This window comes from Pelodiscus sinensis, chromosome 10 (genome assembly GCF_049634645.1).
Source record: "Pelodiscus sinensis isolate JC-2024 chromosome 10, ASM4963464v1, whole genome shotgun sequence".
NCBI classification, from domain to species: Eukaryota; Metazoa; Chordata; order Testudines; family Trionychidae; genus Pelodiscus; species Pelodiscus sinensis.
In genome coordinates, this window is record NC_134720.1 from 44518655 (window position 1) to 44535311 (window position 16657).

General features: G+C 44.0%; 1 protein-coding gene across 3 annotated transcripts; it reads right to left on the bottom strand.

The window, feature by feature from the left end:
• Nucleotides 1-1875: 1875 nt before the first annotated feature.
• On the bottom strand, nt 1876-12786 carry LOC112543928 (uncharacterized). Of its 3 annotated transcripts, none has more exons than XR_003087223.2 (3): nt 11296-12786; nt 4658-4737; nt 1876-1933 (listed from the first exon to the last, which is right to left on the bottom strand). XR_003087223.2 is itself a non-coding variant. In XM_025179189.2 (2 exons), the coding sequence occupies exon 1, from the start codon at nt 12674-12676 to the stop codon at nt 11333-11335; it is 1344 nt and encodes a 447-aa protein (XP_025034974.1). In that variant the 5' UTR covers nt 12677-12786; the 3' UTR covers nt 1876-1933; nt 11296-11332. The 3 variants fall into 3 exon arrangements, 1 of the variants encoding a protein (XP_025034974.1); XR_012906310.1 differs by lacking the exon at nt 4658-4737 and adding an exon at nt 9064-9153; XM_025179189.2 differs by lacking the exon at nt 4658-4737.
• Nucleotides 12787-16657: the final 3871 nt, after the last annotated feature.

Consider the following 16657-nt stretch of genomic DNA (forward strand, 5'->3'; position numbering starts at 1 on the left):
AAATACTTCAATCACACAATGCTTGGCATGATGATGCCCATTTTGGTTGGCACCTCCTGGGGACTACTGAAATACAAATAGTAATCATACTTCTTAGTAAGGTGCCATTTTTAAATTGTAAGGGTTAATCATTATTGGTCAAACATCCCTCTGTTTTTTTTAGCCCCTGGAGAAACTGATTCTCTGACCCCAACCCCTCCCAGAATTGCATACAATCCTAGACCCATAATGATATACATACATTTAAAACAATGTAATCCCAAAGAGATGGTGTGCAGTTGCAATATCTATTTTTAACCACTATACCATTTTCCACATTTGTACTTATAACCACCTAGAACACATACATCATCTATTAATAATGTATTCCACCTTATAAACCATTTAAAAACTTTCTTTGATCACTCTTTATAATAATGTTCTGATAAATTAGTGTGCACAATGGAAACTAAGCAAAGCTTGCAAGGGCAATGTTCAGCCAACGGTACAAACAAAGGAAGACCTTTTCTGTCAGCCTGAGTGGCTAGATGCATGAGATTATCAGATTATTGCTACCACTGGATAGCTGGAATTTCTCTCCTTGTAAGTTACCTGCTAGCATCTCTTCCACCCATTTGTAAAGCCTAGTGGCTTGTGAATTATTTATAAATGTGCTTTTTGGTATGGGCTGAAAAGGCCAAAATTTTTGTTTTATACCAAGGAAGAAAGGAAGCTTTTAGGTACTGAGACATTGACACATGTAAATTAGTGGCACTTGATTTAAATTGCTAGTTGAGCAAGCAAAAGAGTGAAAGACAATCCAGTTGCGTCTGGTAACTAACCTGAGCAGGTGAGTATGTTAATACTCTTGAGGAAAAACTGATAACCTCTTTTTTTTTTAAAGATTTTTTTCTATATAGTGTTTTTTCCAGTTTTCTTTGAAAAAACACTCCCATTCTTGCTAAGGGTCTTCTCCGGTCCCTGTTAAATCTTTCTGTTGCTTTCAGTGGCAACTGAATACAGTCCAAAGCAGGGGTGCATAAATTAAATGAGTTACTCAGGCACTCAAGAACCTGTTAACTCTGTGGAATAGTGAAGCAGTACCATTTAACCCTCTATAAAGGCCAATTATAGTAAGTCCCAACTACTTTCTCTGTGAAATACAGTCGAGGGTGGATAGGTCCAACAATAGCTATTAGTCAAGATGGACATCCCTAACCTCTATCTGCCAGAAGCTGGGAGTGAATGATGGGTTAGATCACTCAATAACTGCACTGTTCTCTGCATTCCCTATGAAGGAGCTTGTTGAAAGATGAAATACTGGGTTAGATGGACCACTGCTCTGAAAAGAAGATTCCCATTAAAAATTGAACTAAACAAGAAAATATTCCATTCATTCAAGTGCTTGGTATTTGCATCATAAGAAATTTGTGTCTAAAAATCAAGCAGACAAGAATGGAATAAAGCTTTTTTGAAACATGGCAACTATATCCTAAAGAGGTGAAAGTGATCTGAGCCTACAATCCATTTCAGGTGTAAAGGCAAGTCCAACAAATAGATATTGCTGCTGGGATAAAAACTCATCTAAGACTTAAATATTGCAAATTTGGGTTTATTCCACAATTTGCAGGTCAGTAGAAAGCTATGGTACTTGAAAATCTTCCACATGTCACTCGCTAGCTACAAATCAAAACACAGCATTCTGTAGTCCATTCATTCATTGAGCCATCCAACTCTCCATACATTTCTATAGCACACTTTGACTCTGAAGTTCAGTTACCTATTAAACATTAGTAACGTGATGTCAAAGTGCAAATACCTAAAGTGAGTGTGGCTTGTTTGCTTACAAAATATTAAGCAATGATTATTTTCAAAATTAAAAAATGCACACGGACACCTGGGACAATCGGAATGGATTTTTCAGTGATAATTGAGATCTTCAGTCATACAGGAGCTGTAAAGAAAAGAGACAATGTCTTAAAGGAGATTTCTAATCATAGAATACTAGGACTGGAAGGGACCTCAAGAGGTCATCAAGTCCAGTCCCCTGCCCTCATGGGAGGATCCTGTACTGTCTAGACCAGGGGTGTCCAAACTTTTTTCAAGGAGGGCCAGATTTGATGAAGTGAACAAGCGTGAGGGCCGACCATTTTGCCTGACATTCTTTGAACCATTAAAATTAAATGCAAATTAACTATTTTATGCAAAGTTTATTGCAAACAGCATACTTTTCATTTCGTCACATGGATGACAAATCTAAACAGATCTAAATCTTTCATATCTGAAGGCCAGATGAAAAAAAAAATCCAAGAAGCTGAAATATATGTCAGGAACATTGTAAAGTACATTACATATTATTGGTAATAAAGGTTGTCTGTCAATTTTTAAGTTCAAAAAATATGAACAGGAACATAACACCAAGTATACATGTTGGCTACATCTACACTGGCCCCTTTTCCGGAAGGGGCATGTTAATTTCAGCTATCGTAGTAGGGAAATCCGTGGGGGATTTAAATATCCCCCGCGGCATTTAAATAAAAATATCCGCCGCTTTTTTCCGGCTTTTAGAAAAGCCGGAAAAGAGCGTCTACACTGGCCCCGATCCTCTGGAAAAAGCGCCCTTTTTCCTACTTCAAAGTAGGAATAAGAGCCTCCGGAAAAGGGCGCTTTTTCCGGAGGATCGGGGCCAGTGTAGACGCTCTTTTCCGGCTTTTCTAAAAGCCGGAAAAAAGCGGCGGACATTTTTATTTAAATGCCGCGGGGGATATTTAAATCCCCCACGGATTTCCCTACTACGATAGCTGAAATTAACATGCCCCTTCTGGAAAAGGGGCCAGTGTAGACGAGCCCGTTGTGTCCAAATATATTTATAACTGATTTAGACCAACTGACATTAACTGAGATTTTACAACGTATTCGTCTCAATACATATGGATTAGTTGGGGGCCATAAAAGATAGATATTGCCAAATTACCTGTGGGGCCGTATTAAACCGGAACACGGGCCGCAATTGGCCCGCGGGCCGGACTTTGGACATGCCTGGTCTAGACCATCCCTGATAGACATTTATCTAACTTGCTCTTAAATATCTCCAGAGATGGAGATTCCACAACCTCCCCAGGTAATTTATTCCAGTGTTTAACCACCCTCACAGTTTGGACACTAGGAAAAAGTTCCTAACTAAACCTCCCTTGCAGCAGTTTAAGCCCATTGCTTCTTGTTCTATCCTCAGAGATCAGAAAGAACAAGTTTTCTCCCTCCTCCTTGTGACATCCTTTTAGATACCTGAAAACTGTTATCACGTCCCGCCTCAATCTTCTCTTTTCTAAACTAAACAAACCCAATTCTTTCAGCCTTCCTTCATAGGTCATGTTCTCTAGACCTTTAATCGTTCTTGTTGCTCTTCTCTAGACCCTCTCCTATTTCTCCACATTTTTCTGGAAACGTGGTGCCCAGAACTGGACACAATACACCAACTGAGGCCTGATCAGCACAGAGTAGAGTGGAAGAATGACTTCTTGTGTCTTGCTCACAACACACCTGTTAATGCATCCTAGAATCATGTTTGCTTTTTTTTTGCAACAGCATCACACTGTTGACTCATATTTAGCTTATGGTCCACTATAACCCCTAGATCCCTTTCTGCCGTACTCCTTCCTACACAGTTGCATCCCACTCTGTATGTGTGAAACTGAGTGTTCCTTCATAAGTGGAGCACTTTGCATTTGTCCTTATTAAACTTCATCCTGTTTACCTCAAACCATTTCTCCAATTTATCCAGACCATTTTGAATTATGACCCTATCTTCCAAAGCAGTTGCAACCCCTCCCAGTTTGGTATCATCTGCAAACTTAAGTGTACTCCCTAGCCGATATCTAAATCGTTGATGAAGATATTGAACAGAACCAGTCCCAAAACAGACCCGTGGCCAGGGGCGGATATAGGGCAGGGCGAGTGGGGCAGGCACCCTGGGTCCCGCACTTCAAGAAGCCCCGCGCATGCGCCATGGCAAAGGGGGGCCCCGTGAAATTGGGCTGCCCTAGGCCCCGCAAAATGGTCATCTGCCCCTGCCTGTGCACCCCACTTGTTATACCTTTGCAGCAGGATTGTGAACCGTTTAATAACTACTCTCTGGGAACGGTTATCTAGCCAGTTATGTGCCCACCTTATAGTAGCCTCATCTAAGTTGTATTTGCCTAGTTTATTGATAAGAATATCATGCGAGACCGTATAAAATGCCTTACTAAAGTCTAGGTATATCACGTCAACTGCATCTCCCTTATCTACAAGACTCGTTATCCTATCAAAGAAAGCTATCGGATTGGTTTGACATGATTTGTTCTTTACAAATCCATGCTGCCTGTTCCCTATCACCTTATTATCTTCCAAGTGTTTGCAGATGATTTCCTTAATTACTTGCTCCTTACAGAAGTTAAACTGACTGGTCTGTAGTTTCGTGGGTTGTTTTTATTTCCCTTTTTATAGATGTGCACTATGTTTGCCCTTTTCCAGTCTTCTGAATTGGAATGAAAGTAACAAGTTTATAACTGAACTATGTAATGAATTAGACTTAATACAGAAAGAACAACAATATTTGCTCTAAAATTCTAAAGTAAAAAATGAAATCTGTAGCAAAACTCCTATTTATGTATATAGGACTTAGATTTCATGCACACACCTTGTAGAACTCATTTAGGTCCATTTTGGAGGGCTAATCCTGAGATGCGTTGAGCACCTTGAATTTCCCTTCGTATCAACCTAATGGGAGATGATAGTACTTAGCAACTCAGAGAGGGTGCACTGCACCTGAAACAACTGGATTCTAAATTATATCCTTGTAAAATGGCAGATAAAAGTGCCTAGGTCATGAACTAGAGTAATAAACTGCTTTGTTCAAAGTGTGTTCTATACTAATAAACCATTAACATTTTAAAATTCCTTAAAACGAAAAACAGACCTGTCCTAGATGGATTGTTTACTTTGCTTTTTTAAAAACCCTGTCAGAAACATGGTGAAAATCTATGATCTTGGCAAGCTGGGAGTTTTCTCATTGATTTCAACAAACTGAAATTTCACCTTGAGATTTTTTTCAACTGTCATTAGGCCCAAATTTTTTTGTTAAGCAACAACATAGATCATAGCACAGACTTAATATCGTTCTCCTTGTACCTGCTCAACAAAATGAGTGTCTGTCCATATCTCTTCATGTCCTCCTCTAAGACAGAAACAGAACTACCTTCTATTTCATATTTTGATCCTGTAGAAACTTTTCTCTGCATCCTCTAACCCCCAAGTTTCTCCTCCTGAAACCCAGCAGCACTATTTTCCCCTAACACTATGCATCCACAGTGCTCCAGGATATGCTCTCTGTAGCAGTTATAGATGAAGTCAGAGCTCAAGGCAGAGCAAGTATGTCCTCAGTGTGTTCCTCCCCATCCAGGCTCTCATAGTTTTCCATGTGCCCAGCCCTTGGGGGGGAGAACAAACATACTTTTATATGTATAAGGTTGGTGCTGATGACTACTACATTCAATTATTGAAATACAAGAACTATTTCCAAAGGATAAAGTAGAGGGAGGTGCAACAGGACAACATGTGCCTATTGATGGGACACCAGACTGGGCTCAGACCTAAGTTCTGTTCCTGGTTCTGCCTCTGACCTTTTGTCTGATTGTATGTAAATCACTTCACCTCTGAATGCCTCCATTTTCCCCTCCCACTTTTCTCAGACTAAGCTCTCTCAGCAGGGAATGGCTTTTCCCTATGTATTTGTACAGAACATGGGGCACATCTACACAGGGGAGTTTCTTCGAAATAACTCCCCTTATTTTGAAATAACAGGGCAAGCATTCACACTATCAAGCTGCTACTCTTTTCCCTGGTATGGATGGCAGTTCTCCTCCTTGGAGGAACACTTTCCCACCCTTGACCATGTCTTCACTCTGGGGAAGATTGCTGCTGCGATCAATCTTCTGGAGTTAGATTTAGTAGGTCTATCAAAGACTCACTAAATGGAACTCAGAGGGCCATTGGTGGCTGGTATTCCTGCTCTTGTGAGAAGTAAGAGAAGCAGAAAAGAGCATTTGCTCCCATCAGCTTCCCACTGTGGGGACAGTGGGGAAACTCAACTCAAGGTACATTGACTTCAGCTACATAATTTACAGAGTTGGAGTTGTGTATCTTAATTTGACCTGCCCTTTTAGTGTAGACCTGGCCTTAGTCCACTCTTTCTATCTATTAGATATTGTAGCAGTTTTTTGACTGGTTACAGTCTATCTTTTTAGTTACTCAGTGACCTTGTAACATTTGTGTCTTTATAATAAAATTTTAGGATTACGGCTGGGAAGCCTAGAATAGCTGTAACACCAGTATACCACAAGGGAAACCATGACAAACCTGGCTGATAGCTCTTTTTGTTTAGCATATCACAAGGCTCAATCGGCCATTTTTAAACTTGTAATCAAAATGGCCACCATTTCCTATTACTGGGCCTAAAGTCTGCAAGATGGCCACCATTTCCCTAAAGTCAGTTTGTAGGTGGAAGCTAGGCTGCCCTTACTACAATTGGATGCTACTTCCTACCATTTTCAATTGAGTTAAAGCCATGTCCTCAGGCAAAGTAGTCATGACTCTATGGTTCCAGGAGCTAGACTGGACATAGGAACAGAGAGGACCAGCAAAGTGACTATGGAAGCTGAGTGAGAGGAGGAACAGGGCAGTGAATGGAACAAGAGACAGATGATGGTTGCAAGGCGATATGACGTCCGCCTGCCAAACTCTCATGAATAAGTCACAGGATTTTTGCTGCAGGAGGAGCTGTCATAAGAGGAACTTCTCCAATCCTGTAATTCTTTTTTCCAAGTATGTACACGGGGAAGCTGTGAGAGAGAGCCTGGGTGCTGACAGATGGCCTTAATGCACAGAAAAGAAGGGTCACAGAGCAATAGGGAGGAGTCGTCAGGAAAGTGATGCTGCTGGGTCACAAACACAGAAATCTGGGGAGAGCCGGAGACAGAAGAATGTTGTTGCTGGGCTGAGACAGTACTAGGGGGCTGCCTTTCACGTCCTAGCTTAGGGATGATCTGAACAACTAAGGAGACTTGTACATTTGTGTGAATTAAAGCTTGACTTTTCATCCTGAAATTCTCTCATGCTCACAAATGAATAACGGAAGTTTAAAAGTCTAAAGACAGACTATGCTTAACATATACTTCAGTAATGAGCATGGTAATGAGAAAGTAATATTCCAAGAATGATTGAAATATACCTGGGTAATAAGCTTCACATTCAAATCAGCATAAGACTCAGATTAGTAAGCATTTGTCTGATACACAGTGAAAATAGCTACATGTTTTCAACAATTACAAAACATGTGGTTCAAATATTATAAAACCATGGGTAAATGTCCTAAGGAAGTTTTAGAGAGGTAGCTGTGTCAGTCTGTTTCAGTAAAAACAGAGTCCTGTGGTACCTTAAAGACTAACAAATAGATTAGGGCATATGCTTTTCTGGGCTGCAGCTCACTTTGTCAGTTGGGAGTGACATGTCCGTATTAATGAGGTTAACAGAGTCTGGGTGTATGGCTATGTCTACACTACAGAGGTTTTTTTGAAAAAACTTGAATTACATCCACATTGCAATCGTGTTCTTTCGAAAGAAAATCAAAAGAACAGAGGACTTTCTGACATTGGTAAACCTCTTTCTAAGAGGAAGAAGCCTTTTTCCGAAAGAGCTCTTTTGGGAAAAGGCATGTGTAGATGGGGAAGAGGGAGTTCTTTTGAAAGAGGAGAAAAAGCACAGGTGCCCTGGTGGCCACTCCATCCATAGTAATCACAGCTTAGATGTGAAATAGCATCCACGTTGATTAGATGCTATCTTTTGAAAAAGCAGATTTTTTTTAAGCGCTTTTGCTCTGTAGATGGTCTCTTTCTGAAGAAGTTTTTTTCAGAAGATCTCTTCCGGAAAAGCTTCTTGTGAAAGAAGCCTGCAGTCTAGACATAGCCTATGTGGTCCACTTTCAACAGTGATAAGAAAGTGAGAATACCTAAAGGGGAAAATTGCTACTTGTAATGAGAGAGCCATTCCCTATTTGGACCCATTCTGTTAGGCTACGTCTAGACTGGCCCCTTCTCCGGAAGAGGCATGCAAAGCAGGCAAGTCAGAATAGGGAAATCCGCGGGGGATTTAAATATCCCCCGCGGGATTTAAATAAACATGGCCGCCGCTTTTTTCCGGCTTGGGGAAAAGCCGGAAAAGAGCGTCTAGACTGGCACGATCCTCCGGAATAAAGCCCTTTTCCGGAGGATCTCTTATTCCTACTTTTCCCCAAGCTGGGAAAAAAGCGGCGGCCATGTTTATTTAAATCCCGCGGGGGATATTTAAATCCCGCGGGGATTTCCCTATTCTGACTTGCCTGCTTCGCATGCCTCTTCCGGAGAAGGGGCCAGTCTAGACGTAGCCCCAGTGTCTATTTGCAATATGAATTCCATTTCAGTAGTTTCACTTTAAGCCTGTTGTGCTTTTTGGTTGTTTTTTCTCAAGTATGGTAACTTTCAAGTCTAACTGTGTGTCCAAGTTCCAGTGGATATCCTACTGGCTTTTGTATGTTACCATTCTTGGTGTCTGATTTGTGTCTGTTTATTTTTTTATTAAGACACAGTCCAATTTATCCAATGTACATAGCAGAAGGGCATTGCTGGCACATATTACAATTGCAGATGTACATGTGTACAAGCCAAGCCCTTGATGGAATGGCTGATGTGGTTAGGTCCTATAATGGTATCACTAGAGTAGATCTGTGGACGGAGTTGGCAACGGGGTTTGTTGCAAGGATTGGTTCCTGGGTTAGTGTTTCTGTGAGGGGAGCTGATGGTGAGTATTCATTTCAGGTTGGGAGGAACTGTCTAAGTGAGGACTAGCCTGCCTACCAAGGGTATGTGAGTGAGGATCATCAACTAGGATTGGTTTTAGATCCTAGATGATGTGTTGAAGAGGCTTTTGCTGGAGACTTTAGGTTATGGCCAGTGACGTTCTGTTGCGTTCTTTGTTATATCTGTCCTGTAGTAAGTGATGTTAGATACCCACCTGGCTCTGTCCATCTGTTTCTTCACTTTCCCAGATGGGTATTGTAGTTTTAAGAATGCTTGGTAGAGATCCTGTGCTGTTCATCTCTATCTGAGGGATTGGAACAAATATGGTTGTATCTTAGGGCTTGGCAATAGACAGTGGATTGTGTGATGTGTTCTTGATGAAAGCTGGACATGTGTCGGTAAGTATAGTGGTCAGTGGGTTTCCGGTTTAGGGTGGTGGTTATGCAACCATTATCTATTTGCACTATAGTATCCAGGAAGTGGATATCTTGTGTGGACTGATCCAAGATGAGATTATTGGTGAGGTGGAAACTGTTGCCTCCTTCCCATGGGTCCAGAGGATGATGTCATCAGTGTAGCACAAATAGGGAAGGTGCACTTGGGGATAAGAGCGGAGGAAGAGTTTTCTGAAGTCAGCTATGACAATGTTGGCATACTGTGGGGCCAATGGAGCTGAAAGCCACTGCAGGCCCCAGGGCAAAGTGTGGGAAGGGGCAGCTCTATGCCCCTGGAAAAGTCAGGGCCTCAAGCAGAAGGAGTGGGGCTGTGGCAGCCAGCCTTCAGCACTGCCCATGCCATGGTACTGCAGCCCTCAAAGCCACACGGAGCTGTGCTCTCGCAGCAATTCAAAGAGGTCTGGAGCTGTGCCTGCTGCCGCTGCTATTGTAGGCGGACCTGTGTGGCACCATGCAGTGTGAAACTGCTGAGCTGGAATTCCCATGCAAATTTGACACCATCAGAATGGGTCTGACTAGGGACTGGAAATGGCTTTCATTACAATAAGTAATTTTCCCTTTTAGATAGTCTTATCTTCTAATCACAGTTGGAAGTGGGCCTCAAACACCCTGATTGAATTAGCCTCATTAACATATCACTGTGTTAATGAGGCTAATTCAACTTTTGTGTGTGTAATATATAATATCCCTGCCATCCAATTCTTTCACTTCATGCATCTGATGAAGTGGGCAATAGCCTGCAAAAGCTTATGCCCTAATAAATTTGTTAGTCTTTAAGGTGCCACAAGACTCCGTGTTTTGTCCCAGTAATTTTACCAATGGGAAGGAGATGACCCAAGCATGTTTGAGTTACCTTGCACAAGTCAAAACTCATATGAGTATACACTGCAATTTGACAATGTGCATGTTTGATTTTGTATTCCTTCTCTATTTAATATTTTCTTCCAGCAGTCACATGTGACAAGTTACACTCATATAATAGTATGGCCTTTTTTACTAGCTAAACAAATATTGTACTGTTCAATACATGGCCATAAAATTGAATTTCACATTGGACACACTGATTGAAATATATTAAGTTTTCACTGTTTTTAAAGAGCTTAACAGAAGCATGTTTAGAATAGCATAAGCCCCTGACACAGGTAAACCACAATTGGGTCATGAGCCACAAAGCAGCAAAAAACAGGATTAACTGTTTGAATTGGCCAGATCTTTTCTATGCTGTTTCTGAAAGGTGTGAAAATAGATGAGTAAAGATATAGAAGATGGCAAAGTGAATCCTCAGCTGACAACTTGTGCTTTGCAACTAAACAAAGGAGTTAATTGCAGACTTGAGGCAGTTACATCTTAACCACAAAAGACATTAGATATGGAAGCCATCCTGAAGTACTCTAGTTATGAATAACAACATACATTTGTCCTCTCGACAAAGAAAAATCTGCCAAAAAGAACACTTGCCTGCAAAGCCATTACATGCTTTGTGATCAGACCCAACTCTTGGATGAAGGGAACATGGAGGGAGGATTTCACAAACATTCATGCTTCCATCTCCTGCACAGCCTGCCTTGTCCACTCCAGTTCCTAAGTACAGTAGACCCTTGTGCTTTGTGGAATTGCTATCTGTGGTTCTATGTATTTGCCAGTCTCCTGTCCTGGTAGGGGCTAGGAGCCACAATGAGTTCCTCACAGCTCCCAGCAGCTGTACGGAGCTCACTGTGGGGGCCGGAAGCTGAGGTTCCTAGTAGTCATGAATTTCACCATTCATAGGGAATGCAAGAACTCTACTCTTCCCCCACCTGCCCATACTCTGTTCCTATGTCTCCTATTTGCCCCAATTCAACTCCTTTGTATTGTGACTACATGCCACTCCCTCCGACTCAATGCTATATTTCTATTCTTTCAGCTCTGTTCTACTCCCCTGCCTTTTCAGCCAATTCCCATATGTATCTCCTGTGACCCAGGCCCTTATGTGCTCCATGCATTAGACTTACCCATTGTAATCCTGGAGCACTTTCACATGCTGCCTGTTCAGAACTTCAGGGCCGCTCGTATTGCCTGGCAGGCTGCTCTCTTAACCTCTAGAACCCGCTGAGGCCAGCCTGACTGGTAGACAGCCACCTGAACCTGCACTTCTTCCTCTGTCCCATCATGCCCTGACAACAAATCACAACAGAAGACTCCATCCAGTAGGCACTTCAGCCACCGCAGTGCCTTCACCTCTTGTTCCAGGTTCATTTCTGGATCTGGGTCTGCTTGCACAATCACCCCAACCAGAGCCACTGGGATATAGTAGATACAGCTCTTCAGCTGTTGTAGCATCTCCAGTAATCGGTCTAGCCCCACACAGCATGTCAAGGAGGAGGCTCTGCACAGGAAGAAGATAAGCTGTGAGTAGATTCTGTCCTGATGCCTGGAACAGCCAAATTTATGAAATGAGAAGCCTCTTTCAGTCCTGCTGCTGGTTGCTTGATTACAAGCCACTATGTTAGTCGCACAGAATGCTGGTATAGGAAACTTAGCAAACATTTCCTGTTGGAACTCCTCCACTATGTGTTGGCTCTGCAATTCCCCAACCAGGTGTACATTACCTCCCATCATAAACTGCAGGGTCACAAACTCCAATTCCATTTTCTCGCCATGGGGAAGAGCAGAAGTGGCAACCACTGTTAACAGGTCCTTCACCAGTTTCACACCCACTTCCTGGTTTTCCTGAACCTGCTCCTTGACCTCTGCCTGTGCTCTTCCATCCAGCTTCATTATCTTCCCTTTATCTCTTCCAGCCTGCTCTGTGACTTCCATCCAGGCTCTTCCATCCAACTCCACCTTTCTTTGGGCTCCCATAGTCTGTTCTGTGACCATTTGCCGGACTCTTCCATCCACCTCCATGATCTTCCCTTTAGCTCCCACAGGCTGCTGCATGACTTCCTCCCAGCCTCTTCCACCCAATTCCATCTTCCCTTGGGCTCCCCCCACCTGCTCCATGACTTCTTTCTGGGCTCTTCCATCCAGTTCCATGATCTTGCCCCGTGCTCCACCAGCCTGCTGTGTGATTTCCTCCCAGTCCCTTCCACTCAATTCCATCTTCCCTTGGGCTCCCAGAGTCTGCTCTGTGACCACTTCCCAGGCTTTTCCATCCAGCTCCATGATCTTCCTTCGAGTTCCCCATGCCTGCTCCATTACTTCCTCCTGAGCTCTTCCCTCCATATCCATGATCCCTTGGGCTCCCATAGCCTGCTCTGTGATGTCTTCCTGTGGTCTTCCATTCAGCTCCATGATCTTCCCTTGGGTTCCCTCAGCCTGCTGCACTACCTCCTCCCAAGCTTCCTCTTCTTGCTCCATACACCTCTCCTGAGTTTCTCCATTCATCTCCATTAATGTCCACTTGGACTGTTCCCTCTTGTTCTGTTTCCTTCTGGCTCCCTCTTTCCTTTCTTCATTTCTCCATGTCCTCCCCACCTCTGACTCTTGGTTTCTTGTTGCTAGCCATGTGAATGGACCCTTTTGTGTCACAATACACACCCACCTGACTCACTCCTACAGTGAGGCTGATGTTACACATCCCCATTCTTCTTCATAGCATTTCACAGGGTTTTAACTAAAACCCTTTTCAGGTAAATAAATAGGCAAAGGTAGATAATGAGAAAATGTTACAGTTTTTTGGTTTTTTTTTAAAGGCCCACTCTACAAAAAAGGAACCACAGGATCTACATTGATTTACAGTCCTGCACCTGTGATATCTGAGAGAATAGGAAAAAAGAAAACAAGGAAACTACTTTTGGAGAAAGGAAAGAGTACAGCCTCACAATATCGGCCTCTATCTTGTTTGCCAAATCAGAACTGGACAGCATTAAAAAATGGACACACATAGACTAAAACTTGTCTTGATTGATTTTGGGCTATGCTTTTATACCATCACATATAAATAATGCCATTGATGTTCATCAGCATTTCCTGACCAGAAGCTGCTATCTGTGTTCAAGGAAAATATGATGGGAATGGGTGTGTAAACAGAACCCTATCTTGCATCCCAAAAGAGAATGTAGGAATGACACAATGTGAATGTCAAATAGATTGTCCTAAAATAATTCCTCAGATAATGCAATGGTTTGACTAGGACAGATGTTTTCCCTCAGTTTCCTGTCACTGAGAAATATTTTTTGACTAGTCCTGTTTGTCATCACCTCCTGCTCTCATTTCATGTGCTCTTAAATAGCAGATTCTCTCTACAGTTAGTAATTCATAATCACTGGGATTAGGTATTAGGGTTTTTTTATATATCTCCATGTTGTCTTCTTGAGAGTCACTGTCAAGATTATGTTGCTGCTGTTTCCAAGATGTTCTTCAGATGGTACAAGCCTTGCTAGCTTGGAACCCACCCCAACAAACCTTGGTTTGGTTCTAAGTAAGTTCCCATAGTGACATTCTAATGCTAGCGACATTCCAGTGGGAACACTACCGATTAAAGAGACAATCCTTTCCTTGACCCTGGCGCACACATAAAAAGCACGCTCATACAAATGAACACAAATACACCATTCTGTCAAATGAAAGTAGCTTCAGTGTCATGATGGGGCGTTGGCTAAGCACTGACCCAGAGGGAAGAGTAGCACCACCTGCATTACTCACAACACCACCTGCAGCACCGTTAAGAAGCAGTGGTTTGGGGAAAGGTTGGGTTTTTTTAGATAAAAAAATTAATAAGATGAAAATTTAAACAAGAGAATACACAGCCTCAGTAGGAAAAGTAAATCCATGGAGCTGTGAGTTTGGTTGAATTCCTCAATTATAGAATCCCTCTGTAAGGCTATATCTTCAGAGAGCTATCACCTGGGGAAGGGGAGGGGATGCAGCTACCGCTGCCGGCTATAAATGGAGAAGCTGTCTCCAGCCTCCACTGAGGTGTTGGGCAAAAGATGATCTGCAGGCTGGTTCCAGCCATCAGAGCCTCAGCCAGCTCTCTGCCTACCTCACACCCACTCAGCACTCCGGAAAGCCGGGTGCAGGGCCACATGTGTGTTTCTGAACCTGGAGAGAGGAGAAATAAGCTTTTTATGCTGCTTCCTCCGCCCCCCCCCCCCCCCAGTAGCTTCCATTGGCCAGTTTTGACCAATAACAGCTGTCTGTGTGCAGGACAAGCAGCATATGAAGTGCTCTTCCTCCCTCATTCCCTGGGCTCACAGCATTCTGTTTAGAGCAATATAGCCACTCTCCAAGTTACGAACAAGTTATGGACTAACACTTGGTCTGTAACTCAAAGTGTTCGTAACTCGGATCCCATAGAGTTACATGGCGACCGTGCTGTTCGTAAGCGTGGATCACTGTTCATAACTCGGATCTGCATTTACAACCACTTTGTGGAGGTGGTTGAAACTCGGGGAGGGGCTGTAAACATGGTTCCTGTAGCTCCCCATAGCACATACAGGGGCTGGAAGGTATGGACCCTGGCTAAGGAAACTGCTGGGCTGCTGGCTGGGAGCCAGGTAAGGTCTCCCACTCCAACCCTCTGCCCACCAACCCCATGTAACCCAAATCTTCTACTCCAGCGCCCATACACCTCCCCAGACACTGCATCCCCTCCTACACCACTCCTCGAGTCACAATACCCTCTCAGATCTTGCACTCTAATCTGCTATCCCTGGTCCCAGCCCAAATCCCTGCACCCCTCCTGCACCAGGTTACAACCCCTCCCAGGCCTTGCATCTCCTCCTCACCCCAGTCTGGTGCCCCAGTCATGATCCTCTACTTCACCCACACTCCTTCCCAGATCCCATTCCCTTACTCCAATCTTCCTTCTGCACCCAACCTACACCCAGACCCCCCGCATCTCTTCCATTAATATAATGAAAGAGTGTGGCCCTCAACCACTTACCAAATTATTGGAGTCCTCCTCCCCCCCCCCTCCATAAAAAATGATTACCCATCCCTGTCTTAATGGCTTACGGTAAGAAAGAAAAAAATTTTTAACAGACTTTGAGTGTTGCAGATACCAAACTCTGATCTTAATGATTTTTTTAAAATCCTGTGTTACTAATTAATACATGGCAAACTGTATAGCATTAAGGTCAGATTTTTGTTATGTGGTAGAGTTCTGGCTCTAATGAGTCAGAAGCAGCAAATACTAGGTGTGATGCTGGCTGTTTTTTTACAATGAAATCTTCTTGGCAAGATCTTTGAAACATGCATCTGTCTGTTAGAAAGGATGATACATGTACTCGAAGGCCTAGGAGGGGTAGCCATGTTAGTCTAACTAAACAAAAAAATAGCCCTGTAGCACCTTAGACTAACAAATATATAAATAGTAGCATGAGCTTTCAAGGACACAACCTATTTCTTCAAACAAGGGTAATACAAAGAAAATTAATATCTGATTTCATAGTAAATAATAGTCATAAGCACTGCTCCTTGTGAATTATCCATTGTTTTAATATATTTTCTTCCACAGCTACGGACTATTTGAAATATATAGAAAAACTTAAACAACAAAAAGTCTAGTACAGTGGTCCCCAACCATTTGACGTTGCCGGGCACCAGAGGGCGGGGCCGCGCATATGCCACACCCCCATGAGCCGCGCACCAGGGGCTGGCACTCCCCATGTGCCGCGCGCCCGGAGCACAGACAGCTGCTTTGCCGTGTGCCCAGGGACGGCACCCTTCCCCTCCTGTAGATGCGCGCCCGGGACCGGTGCTCCCCATGTGCTGCGTGCCCAGAGTGCAGGCGGCCACTTCGCCGTATGCCTGGGGCTGGCGCCCCTCCCCCCCATAGCCGCGCACCCGGAGTGCGGGCAGCCACTTTGCCGCACTCCCGGGGCCAGCACTCACCGTGCGCCACGCCGGCTCCAGCACAGCGCATGTGCCACGGGTCCAGGGCCAGGCCAGCCCTGAGCACTTGGCGGGCGCACACAAATGTCCCCGTGGGCGCCATGGTGCCCGCGGGCACCGTGTTGGGGACCACTGGTCTAGTAGCACCTTAAGGACTAACAATAGGTAGCATGAGCTTTCGTGGGCAAGCCCCCCTGTTTCAGATGACTGGAGTATTAACAGTCCAGACTCCGCTTTTAAAATATATAGTTGTAGCGCTGGTTTCTGGTTGTAGGGGTGGGGGCACATCCGCACCCGACCTCAAGATTGGTGTTGCATACAGGACAATTCAACCCCCCCTCCCAGGATGGAAAATCTCAGAGGGAAGGGGGGAGTATAACTATGGGAGTGGGGCTCCAGGGGGGGGGGGGGGAATGGCTGAGGGATACGGTTATGGGACTGACCACAGGGCGGGGGGCTGTACCCTGGCAAGGCGGGCTGGGAGTTACCTGGGGGGGGGAGGGTCCTTCCACGCCTCAGCAGCCCCTGACCGGT

What these genes read in the sequence shown, in the direction of transcription:
- LOC112543928 (XM_025179189.2), bottom strand. Translation starts at nt 12,676, where the DNA reads ATGGAGATGAATGGAGAAACTCAGGAGAGGTGTATGGAGCAAGAAGAG.